Source organism: Euprymna scolopes, chromosome 21, assembly GCF_053919585.1.
Source record: "Euprymna scolopes isolate OS-2025 chromosome 21, ASM5391958v1, whole genome shotgun sequence".
Classification (NCBI taxonomy): Eukaryota; Metazoa; Mollusca; class Cephalopoda; order Sepiida; family Sepiolidae; genus Euprymna; species Euprymna scolopes.
This window is the reverse complement of record NC_136502.1, coordinates 39,675,423-39,692,052: the sequence shown is the minus strand read 5'-3', so window position 1 is coordinate 39,692,052 and position 16,630 is coordinate 39,675,423. Positions and strand designations below refer to the sequence as shown.

Genomic DNA, 16,630 nt, shown 5'->3' with positions numbered 1-16,630 from the left:
TTTGACATAATGGTAAGAGTTTACCCATAGCAGGTTGAACCAGCTTCATCCAAAAGAGAAAGTGTCAAAGGAATATTAAATTCACAGGCGGTTTCCAGTCACATGGTAAGGGTTATCGCTAATGGGGTTCAATCCTTAGTCGAGCATATCAAAGACTTCAAAACATAGTACTTGATAAAACACTAAACACTCAGCATTATTAGAGGAGGATCAAGAGCAGGTGTAGTAATCCTGGAAATGTAGTGACACTCTCCTCTATACCGCAGTGTAGCAGATAATAAAAAGGGAACCTTTGATTGCTCTTGTCTATAGTCGGTCACTTAGCTTCTATCTGTCTCTTTAACTTTCTCCCACTCCCTCGTTTTTCTCCTCTTTATTTACAATCCCCTCTTTCTTTCACCCAAATCCATTCCGTTCTATGGACACATAGACGAACAACTCTTTTTTTCTGTAGATTTCTTGGAGAATAAGTCGGCATTTTCTTTCCAGATTAGTACATTAAATGGCTACCCCTCCCCCATTTCAACGAAACTTGGCCCAATTGACCTTTTTTATTTATTTATTTTATTTGTAATTTTAGACATTTTTCATCCAATTCAAAGCTGATCAAGAATATACAAACTTGGTGCTTGCTTGTTTTGTAGTTTTTGACTTTTAGTTGGACACACTCACACACACTTGAATGTCTACTAGAAACTATTCTCGAGTGTCTAAAGTTTCTCTGTACAGGGGTTTGCCAAAACAATTTTTCATAAGGATACTTTTCCATAGAAGTAAACCCTGACCAAATATTCAAAATCACATTTCGTATTCGCAGCCCAAATAAGATCTCCTCACTATGTCTAACTTACATTAGCTTTTACGAGGAATGGTGCACCTTCTCGAAATGATGTTACCTCAAGTAATAGCACGAAGCTGGATACTCCACCAGACTAGATAAATTCTGGTCCTGGAATCCAGTTAGACCAAGAGACCAAAATGAAAGATATACTACAACGTATGAAAATGGTTAATTGGGGAGAGGAAAATTGTTCTCAATTTCTTTACTCAGTGTTTGAGAGATAAAAAAAAAACTACTAGAACATTCGAATACATATGTATTTCATATAGAGTTTAGCTCCAGGTAGTGGGCCCCCTTGATTTCTGAGAACTTTGACTGAAGTAAAATAAAACAAATTACTTCTCTTTTACTGCTCAATTAGAAGGGAACACTGTAGTATCTGTTCTGTTATGATTTTTTTGTTTGAGAGGGGGGTGTAATATATGTTCGTTCATGATGCCCCCCCCCCCCCCAGTTAGGAAACATATGCGACCGGAGGAAGTATGCTTGGTAGTTCTTGAAACACATTTCTAACAAGTTGCTTCAAGAAAATAAGGAGGTTAGGATAAAAATATTTTCAAATATAATCGAGTTTGCATTTTTTTTTTTAATTTCTTTTGTAAAATAGGATTTTTATACATTCTTTTAGTTTTATTTTATTTTATTTTTTAATTAAATAAATAATCGAATAATTTTTTTTTCTTGAAATAAATTTTTTTAATTAAGAAATTAAATGAAAAATTTAAAAAAAAATTGCAATGTCGGCATTGACTGGCACCATACCAAATAGTCATGACTGTCAAGAAGGATGGAAAACTGAAGAGAGAAAGCACTAACCAGACCTCCACTGGATGAGTGCGAAGAGGACTAAGACATTAGGGAGGCCTTGCTGCCATTCAAATTCCAGTGAAGACCATTGGTTGTTGCTAGCGAGAAGTCAATGCCAAGCAGCGTTATCGTACGCTAATTCATTTGAAAAAGCTATCGAAAGAGGTGGAGAGTACTGGAAGTCTAGGAAGACTTGTCACTCAGACTCCAAGGAACACCACTGATTTTTGTCGGTAATCTTTGATGACCTGTGTGAGAACTCTTAGTGAGAATAAAAAAAGATTGTACAGAATATATTTTGAATTAGTTTACTTTTCTCTGTACTCTCCACTCGGGAAACGCCGGGTACGTACAGTTAATTTATAAGTCAGAAACTACGCAGGAAACATCGACAAAGCTGATATTTTTTTTTATAGAATTATCTGACAGAATATGAACACTTTTTTTTTCTTTTTTTTTTTTTGTGTCTGTGTAGGTCAACAGGAACAAAATTAGCGATGGTTGTAGGGGGGGGGGTCTCAACATTTTAGAACGAGTTTTTTTTTTTTTTTTTTGTACATTGTGAAATCGTACCGATGATAGAGAGGGGATCTTTGTTACACTCTTTTCAACTCCTATTTTATTGTTCAATGTAATCCTGGTTATACCTATATCTTTTACTATTATTTGATTACTTTTTTTCTTTTGCGAACTAAAGTGCACTACTATAACTAATACTAAAGTATTACTACTATTAGGAATAACTGAATTATTATAAACTAGGGCTGTATTATTAGGCAGTGCAAGAAGTGCAAGACTGCAAGCCCAATGATTGCTTCCATTTGAAAACCTCGCCAATAATAGCTGCTGCGTAGTAGCTGTGAATATTAACTTCGATACAATCTTTTCTTGGCGTTTTTATGATTATTAATCATCCCTTTTCTTCAAGTTTGATGGATGACATCATCCACTTACACACGGCTATTCCAACCTGTTTTAATGGTTAACATCATCCAGTGTGTACGGAGACAAGATGGCATGGGTTGTCAATATAAAATGTCATAAAGGATCTATTTTTTTTATTTAAATTTTTTTTTTTTTTTTTTTTTTTTTTTTTTTACCGCCTCCCATCCGTTTCTTGTGACGTAATCATTTTGTGCACGGTTATACATCATGTTTCTTGTTTTAGTAGATATCGCCATGCTTTAGCAAAATTATGGTTAGTAAACACGATTCACTGTGCACTGGAACGAACTAGATCTAGACATATAGGCGGTTCTAGTATATAAGTAACGGTCAATGTTTATGAAGATATTAGAGAGATGATTTACAAGCGCTGATTCCAGGGCTTGCAGTTAGAAGTGCCGACTATCAATTAGATAGTTGAAGGTTCGAATCCTGGCTTGGGATGGGTGCTAGTGGAGTCTAGCTAGCTGCACTGAAAAGTGATACGGCGAAACAGTTTATCTATGAATGAATTATATATATATATATATATATAATGCTTTGGGGTAATTGCACCAACTAAAAAAGTGCTCATTATATGTGTGCTTGCCAAAAGATCACTTTTAGCTAGTTGGCGCAATTATCCCAAACAATGGTGTGTGTGTGTGTATGTATATATATATATATATATATTTATATTTCCCGGGTTTAGGCATGCTGAGGATCTGTGGATGACATACATTCATATATATATATATATATATATATATATATATATATATATATATATATATATATATATATATAGGTTGAGATGATAAAATTGTCACTCTAGAAAAGACGACATAATTCAATTTCCGTTTGTTGAAAACCGGTTTTCTTTTTTTTTAGTTACAGACCATTTACTACTTGGCCAGTTGTGTACAAATCCTAAGAGCGATATGAGCCTTCTATCATGTTTGAAAGTGACACAATGTTCAACAAGCAAGATCGGAGATGCTGTACAACTCATGCTCTCTACCGACCCAAGTTATGACAACAGGGCCATTGCCAGCACCCACAAAATACATGGCTGGATTGCCATGAATAACAGGGACGTGCCCAGGGTGACGAAAACAAAATTTCCGGCCATGGTTATGGTCTTTGGTGTGGTTTCAAGTGAAGGCCACATCATCCCACCTCAAATCTTTGAAGTCAGCTTGAAAGTCAACACCTAAGTGTGCTGAAGAGTGTGGTGATCCCCTGGTGCAATCAGGTGGCCGCTGACAGACTCTGGGTGTGGCAGCAGGAGTTGGCATCAGCCCACAAGTCTAAAGAGACCCAGGCTTGACTTCCAAAAGAGTTCCACCATGTGTATAAGATTAAAGACACACCGATTCTCGCCACAGCACCGAAGTTGGACAGCGATGAGCCTGGCCAATGGCAGATGGGTGACCAATTGGGAATGCTAGGTGCTCTATGTGCTGCGTTAAAACTAAGAAATTTCCAGGTTAGTAGTATCTGGGGGCTGTTTAATCCACTGAGATGCACATTGAATCTTCATTAAGACACACATCTAGCAGAAAAAAAAAAAATCTCTGTAAAACCTGAGGCCTTGTCTTGTGGTAGCCATTGCACCGACTAAGATTTGCAGTTGTACCAAAAGTGTGATTGGTTCTACACAAAGCTTTCACCACTATAAGCAAATCATTTGTGTGGATTTCCGGAGAACTTAATTGTTATGGCAGACATCGTGTGTCAAAATCGACAGGAGTATCTATTTTTACACACGTGCATATATGTGTGTATATATATATATATATATATATATATATATATATATATATATATATATATATATATATATAGTCCATGACCTTTTAGGGATACATATCGTCTGTTTTTCATTTTAATAGATCATGTCATCATTTGTTATGACATCGTAAAGGATCTTGATGTCTGTTTTGGTGAATGACGTTATCCAGTGTGCATGAAGACAATCCAACACTAGATAACAGATGCGGGTAAATCAACAATACAACTCCATTTACTTGTCTCCCCACGAGGAGCACTTTGCATTGGAACAATTACCACACAGTCGAGAAGAATTTCTCCTCCCCTGACAGAGGACAGAACATACTATACGTTACCCAAACTTCATGCTAGGATCAGAGTTAGTCCCTATACTGGATTGGAGCAGTAATAAAACTTTTTTCCGTTTTAGAAGAGAAAATATATTGCGGTTTGAATTATATTGGCAAATGAAATTAAAATGCATATTCCATTTACGTTAGGCACAAGGCAATCAAACGTGAGGGTGGATGTGGTTTGTTAATCATCATCTCTCTATCCTACTCTTAACTAGATGCATTCTGCCCCATTCGTATAAGCATATGTTCTTTTCTCTCACCATTTGCCCATCATGTGCTCTTCAGTAAACACCATAATACCACATTTACTTTATAGACTATCCTACTTAAAATACACCACAATTTGCAGATGCTACACTTTGATCATCTCTGTCCAACGACCAGTCTTCAATAGAATAATACAGTTTATATCTGAAATAGGGGGAGGTCATACTCCCAAGCATTTCCTCCTCCTTTAGAAGCCTGGGTTGGTTTGTTCTTGGTTGCTTGGGACGCCCTCGCCAATGAATAATGCTACTTATAGCTTAAAGAAAAGAAAAAGTATTTTGCAACCAGGGTGCTCCCCTTTGGGGTTGGGAGTAGGAGTTGGATTCCTTCATGGCAAACCTCTTCTCACTGTGCAACAAACTATAAATCCTATTTATTTGCTTCCCCACGAGGGCAAAATGAGACAAGGTCGTTCTTTATGTGGAAGAACATCCAGCTCTCCAAAAAAAAAAAAAAAAAAAAAAAAAAAACATTCTGGATTGGATCAAAAATTAAAAATTGCCTTTTCACTGACTAAGGACAGAATTACCACGTGTTGTTAATATAGAAACCCCCCCCCCCCTCTTTTTTTTCTTTTGCTATTTGCCATCAATTACGACCTATTGTTAATGTTGCTAAAGATATTGTTCGGGGGGGGGGAAAACTACTACAACTTTTTGTTTAATATTTTTACTATTTTTTTATCAACACTGTACTAAGATTACGACTACCACTAAGTTACTACTACTACTACTACGACTACCACTAAGTTATAACTACTACTACTACTACGACTACCACTAAGTTACAACTACTACTACTACTACTACGACTACCACTAAGTTACAACTACTACTACTACGACTACCACTAAGTTACTACTACGACTACCACTAAGTTACTACTACTACTACCACTACGATTACCACCAAGTAACTACCACTACGACTACTAAGTTGTTACTACTACTAATAATAATAATACTACCACTAAGTTACTACTACGACTACCACTACGATTACCACCACCACCACTACTAGTACTACCACTACTACTACTGAATTCAACATAAACGTCGACTATTAGTGAGTACACTATTAATAATAACCTGTTTACATGTCTTTTAATTACTAATTATTAATTATTATTTTACTTATGTTTTGCATAAGTTGTCTCTGTAGCCTGTACAATATCACAAATTATCAACAATACATCTACTAAGCTATCATTTGAACCCCTGCTTCTTTGAAACTACATTTTCTTTTTCTTTTTTATACCCCCCCCTCCTCCTCCCCGTTCAGGATCAAAGTGAAATTGATTGCTGACAATTGGAATGGACAATTTTTTACACTATTTTTTTTCGATATTGTTACCCTCGTTTCTTGAAACCGTATTTTTCTCCGTCACTCTTAAAACAAATAAATGAAAATATCTTTTGTAGTGGATGTTTTTGTTTTGTAACTAGAGAGTCGTGATTGTGGGGACATAATTTTTATTTTACAATGTAAGGAGTAGTCGGACTAAAAAAAAATCCATCTAAAAACCGTTTTATAATATTGTGATAGATAATCCAGTTGTCACTTTGATGGCTAAAATTATATCGGTATCTTATTTAATTAAATTAACGAATCCTTAAACGTCGTTTCGTTTCTAGCGTTCTTGTTTTAGTTTAAAGCCTTATGTTTCGATTTTATGAGTTTTAATGCAAACTAACCATAGACCACTTGATGACCGTCTATTTAATTATTTTTTTTTTAAATACTGATGCAAGTACTTTTTGAAATTATTATCTATTGAATCTGGGTTTTGGGTGTGTTATTCCGTGTTGTAGAGGCAAAACAATGCTAAATTACTTAGCGTATATATTTCTTATTTGACGACATTGTGTATGATTTCCAACCAATAAATTTTAATAAAAGATAAAATACTGCTGCACTGCATTTGCTTTTAAAATAATTAACATTTAATTTAGTTCCAGGTTCATGTTCAGATTTTTTATGTACTCCTTCAAAATACGGAGCGTGTTATGTTTTAGAAATTTTCAAGTTAAATTCAATTTTTACGATATCTTTTGTTTATTAAATTGTTGGGTGAAAGAACAGAATAATTACAAAACGACTTTACCATGTTAAAAATTGGGTTTCTAAATAATGCCATGTATTTCAGCATGGTCCGTATTCTGGATAAGTACTTAAAAAAAATGTGTGTGTGTATAATTTCGTGTTATGGAGGGGGGGGGGCGGAGTGCTCAATTACTTGTGCCAGAGCGTATATATATATTTTAACTATCGTTTGACATTATACATAAGTATGCTTTCCACATCGATACCTTTGGTTTCACAGAAATACTGGAAAATCCGTTCGCAGTTGCTCCTCATACTATCAAAACATCGACTTAAGAATCGATTACGCTCGGTAGCTTTTGCTGTACGGGCTGAGTTTCGAATTTAATGTATATAGTGTCACTTGAAATTGTATATGTATGTATATGTGTATGTATGTCGTAACAGACGGAAATGTACATATTTCTTTACCTTAACCAGAAAGGCGGGAAACCTGATTTAACACTGAAAAATTGAACTTTCCTAAACAACAGTTTTGATTCTCTGTAACTACTAAACATCCATGCATCTTGTTTGCTTGTCTCCGTGCCCGCTTGATGACGTTATAAAATGTGTGTTCACTAAAACGTAATTCATTCATTATAAACGTAAAACGAATGAATGGCAACTGTGCACGATGACGTTATCCAGCGTCAGGGATAGATGGAGGAGGAGCAGGAAAGAGATGCGATTTAGATACTGCCTGTTTTGTTAATCTACGATACCCCACCCAATCATATAGTCTGAAAGCAGCCATAAAAAATGACATTTATTTCAGTGTGGAGAGCAGCCCCTGTGAGATGGTTTGGTCATACGAAGACCAATCAGCTTCCAGTGCATTAATTTCAACCCTCCATTGAAGGACTAATTCAGCTTTTATTGGGAATTGCAGACGGCGACCCAAGAGCTTTCTAGTGCCAGCTAAGAAAGCTGTCGACCTCCTCTCTTTTGACTCCATCACAGATGCTGAGCAAACGATGACATGTCCATTGAAGATGTGTTCTAACAAGACTTTCAGCAGCCAAACTTTCTTGCTGTATTATTGCTTCCTTTACTTTGACACTGTCTTAACTTTTGACAACCTACACCTGATAGTGCAGGTAACCGTGTTAGATATTTCTGTTTGGCCATCTTCTACTTCTTACTCCTCTACTTCTTCTACCACGGCAATTGACACTGAAACAAATGACATGCAAGGATTCGCCTTGCGCTCAGAAACCAAAACTACTTTCACTCAGAAATTCACTGTAGTTTATGGTCCCAAAATCCACGCTTATACAAGTGAGTACGGGCATCACTTTCGGTCCAGTCACGCATGTTCAGTGCCATTTTTTTCGTCCCCTATTCACCTTATCTATTATCTACAGTAACATAAATACCTTTTATAGTTGTTTATATACAAACTTTATACTTTTTTATACTTATCTAGTTTATGACCTAATCTCTGGCAATCATCGGCAGATTGCATAAGTAGTCGAAATATGCTGAAGCGATTAGCCAATCGGCTATCAAAAGACAAGTTTCAGTGGAAGAAAGGATACCATAGTTCCTATTATATAATACAACTGATGAATAGCCTCATCAAACAGCTTTATAGCAGGTTTCATTGTAACTAATTTCACTCATAAAGTTTAGGTTGGCTGGTTGCATGTGGTTACAGTGTGTCTTTAACAGCTGGCCACCACATACTTGCACAAATCACAGACAAGGAAAGAAGAACCATAAAAGAGATGGAGGAGGAGGAGAATCAAAAGTGATATGAATTCATTTGGGTTAAATATCTGGTCAGATGAGAGGGAAGGAAGATCAAAGAGCTGAGTGGTTAAATGGCGGGCAAAAGTACAAAATACACAAAGTAAAAAAAAAAAAAAAGATAAAGAAGTTTGAAGACTAAAACCTGCCAAAACTGAGAAAAGTATTTGTTTTTCTAGATTAATTTTACATTCAGTACTTTAATAGGTCTTGGATATGGCTTTAAAAGTCATCCCTTGGTGAGGCCCCATTTGGGGGCTGTTAGGAATGTGGAGTTGCCCCTGAGTTACCATTGCTCCCAAGTCCAATTTGGCCCAGATTAATAATGCCTGTTAGGGCATCTGGTGCTTTCAGATTAGGCTGTCTGAAGATACTGGCTTCCTGACCAAAAATGACTGGGGACTGTCTGTGAATTTTGTATTCACTTAACACCTCCTCCTCCACACTCACCTAAGGTGAATGCCGTACACCAACAACAGTTTTAATTATAATGGCATATGAAAGGAATGAGTTTAGCATGACACCAACTTTTTGATTGAAATGGGTTTTTTTTTCTTTTTTTTTTTTTTCTGAGAAATTAGAAATAAAAGGCTGATTTAAGCTAAATTTTAAAATATTTTATCTAAAAGCCAAATTAAACATTTTTTATCTTGAATGCTAAGATTTTAAGCAATTTATGAGAGTAGGGGGAGTTAGATGACTTTGTTTTATGAAAGAATGAGTTTTTTTCCTCCTATTTGCACACAGTGCCTATGTATATGTATGACAAATCAATCAGTTTAGAGTGTGAAAATGTGTAAATGTAGTGAAATTACCTTCAATTTTAACTTGTGATAAACTCGTTTATGGATTATTCCCAAAAATTTTTTTTCAAAAAAGATTTATAATATAAAATGTTCTGAAAACAAATTAGGGACAAGGCCTTTCAAAAGTGTGGTGGTGGTGGTGTCTATGATCATCTTTGGCATTGTATCTAATATTTCTCAATTCGCGGATGATTGGATCAGTTTTGTAGCTCCATCTATAGCAACCTTTGATCACTCCATTCCTGTTATCAGGCAGTTCAGCGTTTTCTACTGGAGATAGTGCTTCTGAACCAAAGAGGAGGATTTCAGAAGGGGAGATTCCCATGTTAGCAGAAAGGGGCCATTCTTTAGACGTCTGGTTACACAACTGTAGTCTGGTCTCTTCCTTAGATATTGGTTGCGGTTCGACGTGCCTGAGGATGCTTCTGTTTTTGACTTCAGTTGTTTTGCCCTGTCGTAAAATACGCTTAAAAATAATATTTTAATTTGTCCAGATTTCGTATATATTATTATCGAGTCATGATTTCAAAAGCAAAAAAAAAAGTATTTGGGTGCCATTAGCTAGAATCGAAACCAAAAGCAAAACTGTAGCATTCAAAGCTGGTGATGTTACCTCTGTACCAACGTGACACGTATATGAACTGATTAAAAATATACTAAGATAAATGTACAAAATGTATAACGATTATTTTTTCAATTTTGACCCCTTAAAAACTATTTTAACTGGTTAAAGATCCATAAAAGAACAATCCATAAAAAATCCAATCATATGAGGCCTTTAGCACCACCGCTCTGTGACTTTTAGTTTTAAGTTGATAGTTTGAAAATATGGAGACAGACAGACAGACAGACAGTGAGTTTTATAAATTAGATGAGAATTGATTATTTGTATTCTTCAGACTACTGTTCTCATTTTAAGTATTTTCACAATTTTTGGTTGATATAATCGCAAACTAACTTGAGAATCTGTATGGAATTTCAAACAGAACTATTTATTTGATCCGCGGGGTAGCATGCTATTGTTCCATCAGTCATGATGGGGTAGAAATCCTAAGTAATTCGCAATTGTATTTTGAGTGTTGCCTGCACTGAGGATTGAACCTTCAACCCTGTGGATAAAATACTTGGTAAAATTAAATTAAAAAGTTACTTTTTCGTGTTCAATCCTCAGTGTGGGTGATATTCAAAATACAATTGTGAATTACATAAGACCTCTATCCTGTCATGATACGAAAGCCTGCTATCTGTGTGGAGGAAAGGTTTCGTTTGTAATAACATGCAGATTCCCGAATTTGACAAGATACACCTGAAGATCAAGTTACGTTGTCCAAAATGTCAAAATGACAACAAGATGAGAACAATAATTCAAACAACTATAATAATTTATGTGAGTTTGAAATTTCTGACAAAATATATTGATGTATCATTTGTTAAATAATTTTTGAAACTTCTGACAAAATATATTGATGTATCATTTGTTAAATAATTTTTGAAACTTCTGACAAAATATAATGATGTATCATTTGTTAAATAATTTTTGAAACTTCTGACAAAATATATTGATGTATCATTTGTTAAATAATTTTTGAAACTTCTGACAAAATATATTGATGTATCATTTGTTAAATAATTTTTGAAACTTCTGACAAAATATATTGATGTATCATTTGTTAAATAATTTTTGAAACTTCTGACAAATATATTGATGTATCATTTGTTAAATAATTTTTGAAACTTCTGACAAAATATATTGATGTATCATTTGTTAAATAATTTTTGAAACTTCTGACAAAATATATTGATGTATCATTTGTTAAATAATTTTTGAAACTTCTGACAAAATATATTGATGTATCATTTGTTAAATAATTTTTGAAACTTCTGACAAAATATATTGATGTATCATTTGTTAAATAATTTTTGAAACTTCTGACAAAATATATTGATGTATCATTTGTTAAATAATTTTTGAAACTTCTGACAAAATATATTGATGTATCATTTGTTAAATATACGTTTGTATTTATCTTATGCCTATTTCTTTTCATTTTTTTTTTTTTTTATAGGATGAAAGTTTTGGTTGGTGAATTTTAAAGGAGCCACTTGCACTTGCGTGCAGTCACGTTTGTGAATAGCAAAAAACCATCTACTCCTGGTCCACCTGGAAAGACACGGCAACAGTAAACGTATGCCCCCTCCACCCTTGCTACTGATTGTGTTTTCTCGACTAACAAAGAATCGATTGCCAAATGACTTAAATCTCTTTAACTATTTAATAACACCTGGAATATATTTTGTTATATGCTTTGGAAAATTGAAACTCGAATTTTGATCTCCTGTGAGTGGTCAGAATGGAGTGTGGGTAACATTGCTTTCTTTTAATTAATAACATGTTGCCCTTCTTTCTGGCAAGTTAGAAATTAAAAAGAAACTATGCAATTATTTTATGTATTTAAAATTATTTTTGCAATGTAAGACCAGATTTATTTTTTCAAAACATTGATAAAGAAATTTAATTTAAAAAACATACACACACACAAATAAAATTTATAGCAAATTATGTATTCCATACAGAATATATACCCAGTGAACAACCAATATTTTAGTGGCTATAATATCTGCAATAATGATAATAATGAAAATATTGCCGATAATAAGGTGACCACACTTACAACAGTGTCAACCGCTTCATTGACTGAAAATGAGCTGGCTGTATCAAAAATCCAGATACCGAATCCTGGTATCGGTGGAGCCTCATCAACTAATTCCGAACATAGTCCAAACCCAACTCCAGTGTCTACAACGATGTCGGGTATGGTGCCTAATCAGGAAAGCGGCAAACGGCCCTTCAAGTGTAACATTTGCCGGAAAGGCTTCTCTCGCAAAGCTAATCTGGATAATCACGAACGTGCACCGAATGATGAAACCCACTTCACGTGCGACTACTGCTTGAAGGCATTCTCGCAACGCGCCGAGTTGCGAAGTCATGAGCTGATTCATAAGGGAATCAAGTCCCTGGAATGTCCATATTGTGGCCGTGGCTTCACGCACCAGGCGACGTTGGTCAACCACACGAGAACACATACGGGTGAGCGTCCGTATAAGTGTGACGTGTGCGAGCGTGCCTTCAGCCACCAGAGCACGCTTCGTAACCATTCCCGAACTCATACCGGTGAGCGTCCCTTTATCTGCGTCATCTGTTTGCGAGCGTTTTCACATCGAAGCACGTTGATAAATCATGAGAAGATCCACACGGGTGAAAAGACATTCAAATGTCTTGTGTGCGATAAGCGCTTTGCTCACAAGACGACATTAAAAAATCACGAGCAGATCCACACGGGCATGAAACTGCACAAGTGCAAGATCTGTCTGAAGGTTTTTGCGCACCAAAGCACCTTGCGCAACCATCTGCAAACACATTCCGGGGAAAAACGTTATAAATGTTCGGTCTGTTTGAGACCGTTTGCCCATCGGAGTACACTCCGTAAGCATGAGCAGAGCCATATTGCTGGCGGTAACCGTGGTATGGGACCGAAAAGGCCTCGTCCGTACCATTGCAGATATTGTAATAAAAGTTTCATACACCAGTCAACTCTCCAAAATCACGAACAGGCTCATTTTCAGGAGTCTGCTAATGATTGTGAGGACCAGTTGCAACATCGCACTCTCATCCTGGAAGAAGGACAGCATATGCCGGCACCACCGATTGTAGAAATGGAACCTGCCGGAATTGATGAACAGATGACAACAACGATGACGACGGCAGCACCGCCATTGATGACAGCTGTTGAAGCAAGGACAGAAACAAACCCTATAACTCCACCACCACCCCCGCCACCCCCACCACCACTTCCACCACAAACAACAACAGCAGCAGCAACTTTAATGACAAAAGCATTTGCTTGCGGGATTTGTGGTAAGCTCTTTTCACATCAACGCTTGATGCTGAACCACGAGCAGATGGAACACAGAGACGTTGATTTGCAACAGGGTCAACACCAACAGGGTCATGTCCCAACACGAAACAGTGAGAAACTTTACGAATGCAGTGTTTGTCTGCGCGTGTTTGCACACCAAAGCACGCTGCGTAACCATGGTCGAACACACACGGGGGAAAAACCGTACCGTTGCAGCTATTGCATGCGTGCATTTGCACACCAGAGCACGCTGCGTAACCATGAACGCGTGCACACTGGCGAAAGGCCCTATGCATGCCCAATATGTCAGCGCACATTTTCACATCAGACGACATTGAACAACCACAAACGAACTCACAAAAATGAATCCATTTCGCTTTGTCAATTGTGAAATGAAAAAAAAAGTTTCTTTTTTTAATTGTTGATAAATTTTGAATATCTGGTCCAGTTGGTCTTGCGGGCCAGGGGCTAACTACTAATATCTGTGACCACAACGAACAGTCCTGGGTTGTTTTGTTGTGATTTGCACCAACAAGACACTGGCCACTGATGACAGGTCAATTTAAGATTTCAGAATTGTTTGACTTTAATTTTTATTCAAACGTAAATTTTATTTATTTTTTTTTTTAATATAACAGTGCAAAATATGTGACTAGAGCTTAGTAGTAGTGTGAATTTACGCTTGTAGCATATTTCCATACTACATGAATTTCCTGCAAAATAATAAAGCTGATATAAACATTTTAAAATGGTGGATACATCATGAGTTAAATTATCTTAATGTTCCGTTTATATATATATATATATATATATATATATATATATATATATATATATATATAAATGATATATATATATATATTATAATGATATATATTATAGTGATGGCCTAAGAACGACAATGGGTAATTAATTATATAGCTAACACTTAAAAATAGGGTTTATTTAAAACTGGTCACCCAGAATACTGAAGATATATAAGTAGCTCAATGTGGGGGAGGGAGTTTAGTCTTCTAGAGCTATAGTAGATTAAATGGCGGATAAATGAATTAGTTTAAGTTCATTTACATATTTATAAAATCAAGATGAAAAACAAGCAGATAAGTACTAGTACCCGCTCAATGTACATACTCCCGATAAACCAAACAAGCAGCAAAATCCCACCTCTGCACAGTAGAGATCTCTAGATGCCATAAAGCCTTTTACTTAAATAGCTTCTCCCCTCAAACTGCTAGACTTCGGAATTCCCTCCTAATCCCCTGCTTCCCTGACTGTATTCACATGCAGAAGCTCAAGTGTAATGTGAACAGACATTTTGCTACCCAACTCCCTACTTAGTATCCCTGCAAATCTGGTCCCAAATAGTGGCCCCTTATGACTTAGTGGCACTGTGCCTTGTTTTGGGTGAATAAACAGTAAAAAAATAAAAAAAAAAGTGTATGATCATTATTTCTAGTTTTTTTAGTTTTGATTTTGTAAATATGTAAATTAACTTATACTAATTTATTAAATTGATTTATCTCGAATTTAATATATACTGGTTGGTTGCATGCCAGTGACATAAGGAAAAATTGATTTTTATTTTTTAATTTTGGTGAATATATATATATATATATATTTTTTTTTTTTTTTTTTATTACCATCTTAAGCATGTTTTGCAACATATAATGAAAAATACCGTCTTTGGTTTATTAAGCTGCTCTTTGGAGATTATCAAATAATAATAATAAAAAAAAGAGCAGCAATATTCGAAAACAAAAAGTGATGAAGAAAGATAAGAACAGTAGCAATTCATAGACATGAGAACCTCACTTTAAAGATGATAATTAAAAAAATAAAAAAAAAACCTCCTCCCCAAAAAACGTCAGCAATCACATTTGAACGTCTAAAATTAGCAATGCACATAAAAAAATTGAAATGGTTTAAAATATCTCAATAAAGGCATGCATAAAAGAGATTGATAATCTAAGAAAGAATCGTTTTAAATTTTTTAAATCTGATTAAAAATAAGGAAGTTATGATTATTTTTTGTGTCTCACACATTTGGATATTTTTTTTCTCTTTAAGACCATGTGTGTTTTGGTACATTTTTTACACTACTTTTTCAGTGATCTTTATTAAAACACAAGATTAACTAATGAATTTTGCCATATAAATGTACTTTTCTGCAAGGAATCTGAATATAGCACTTAAAATCTTTTAGAAATTAATCCTTTCCAAGTAATCTGCAGTAAATGCACATAAATATACTGCAGTTCCTTAAAAATGCCATGTATCCATTAAAAGAAAAGAAGTTAGAGAACTCAAAGTGGAATTGTAATGCAGTTTATGTACAAGAAACTGAAATCTGAATTTTTGGTATTATTTTAGAGTAACACCTTCTGTTAACCCCCTCTTCTCCATCTGACCACCTCTCTAATATATAGGTAATTATATTTAGGTAATTACGTGTGAACACTCTGAAAAAATTTAATGAAAAATAAACAAAAATTATTTTAGATATAATTCCCCCTATTTTGGGTTAATTCTAGCGTTTTAGGACAGTTAACCATTTTTTCTATAGGATATAAATTCTGTGTGTGTTTTTTTTTTCTCTTTTAACACGATTATGTGTGAGTTTAAGAGGGTCTTTATGCAATTATGGGAAAATAGGGAGTTTTGCCACTCAGACTTTTGGTTATTGATAGGGCTAAGGGAAATTGTGTGAACATTCTGAAGACTTGACAGATAGAAATAAAACAAAAACAATTTTAGAAATTAGAGTTGGGGTTAGTTTCACAAAAAATTAATGTAAAATAATTCACCATTTTAAGGCCATTCTAGCGTTTTAAGACAGTTAAAAATATATATTTATGGGAAATTATGTGATTTTTTTTTTAAGGAAGGATCAGGAGATTTTTTTTATCTTTTAGACACTTCTGTGGCTTACAGAGGGATTTTGTTGGTTGGGAGCTTGTCACTTGGACTTAGTGTTATTGTTAGGGTTAAAGAAAGCTTTAAGAGGAGGCTAGCCACTCATACTTAGGGTTAGATGTAGGATTAAGAGAGTTTTTTTTTTTTTTTTAAAGGGGGCGTTTGACACACATATTTATGGTTAGTAGTTCAT

The 16,630-nt window shown here is 35.2% G+C and overlaps 1 protein-coding gene across 3 annotated transcripts in view; it reads left to right on the top strand.

Annotated features, from left to right (window-relative positions):
• LOC145242138 (uncharacterized) overlaps positions 1 to 14,284 on the top strand; it is a 38,117-nt gene extending 23,833 nt beyond the window's left edge. The window contains exons 1-2 of one of the 3 annotated variants that reach the window (XM_080105074.1): positions 5,916 to 6,032; positions 11,674 to 14,284. In XM_080105074.1, coding sequence (XP_079961200.1) covers positions 12,167 to 13,915 — 1,749 coding nt within the window. In that variant the 5' untranslated portion in view covers positions 5,916 to 6,032; positions 11,674 to 12,166 and the 3' untranslated portion in view covers positions 13,916 to 14,284. Of the gene's footprint in view, positions 1 to 5,915; positions 6,033 to 11,673 lie in introns of those variants that run through there. The other 2 variants (XM_080105073.1, XM_080105075.1) reach the window with 2 other exon arrangements.
• Positions 14,285 to 16,630: the final 2,346 nt, after the last annotated feature.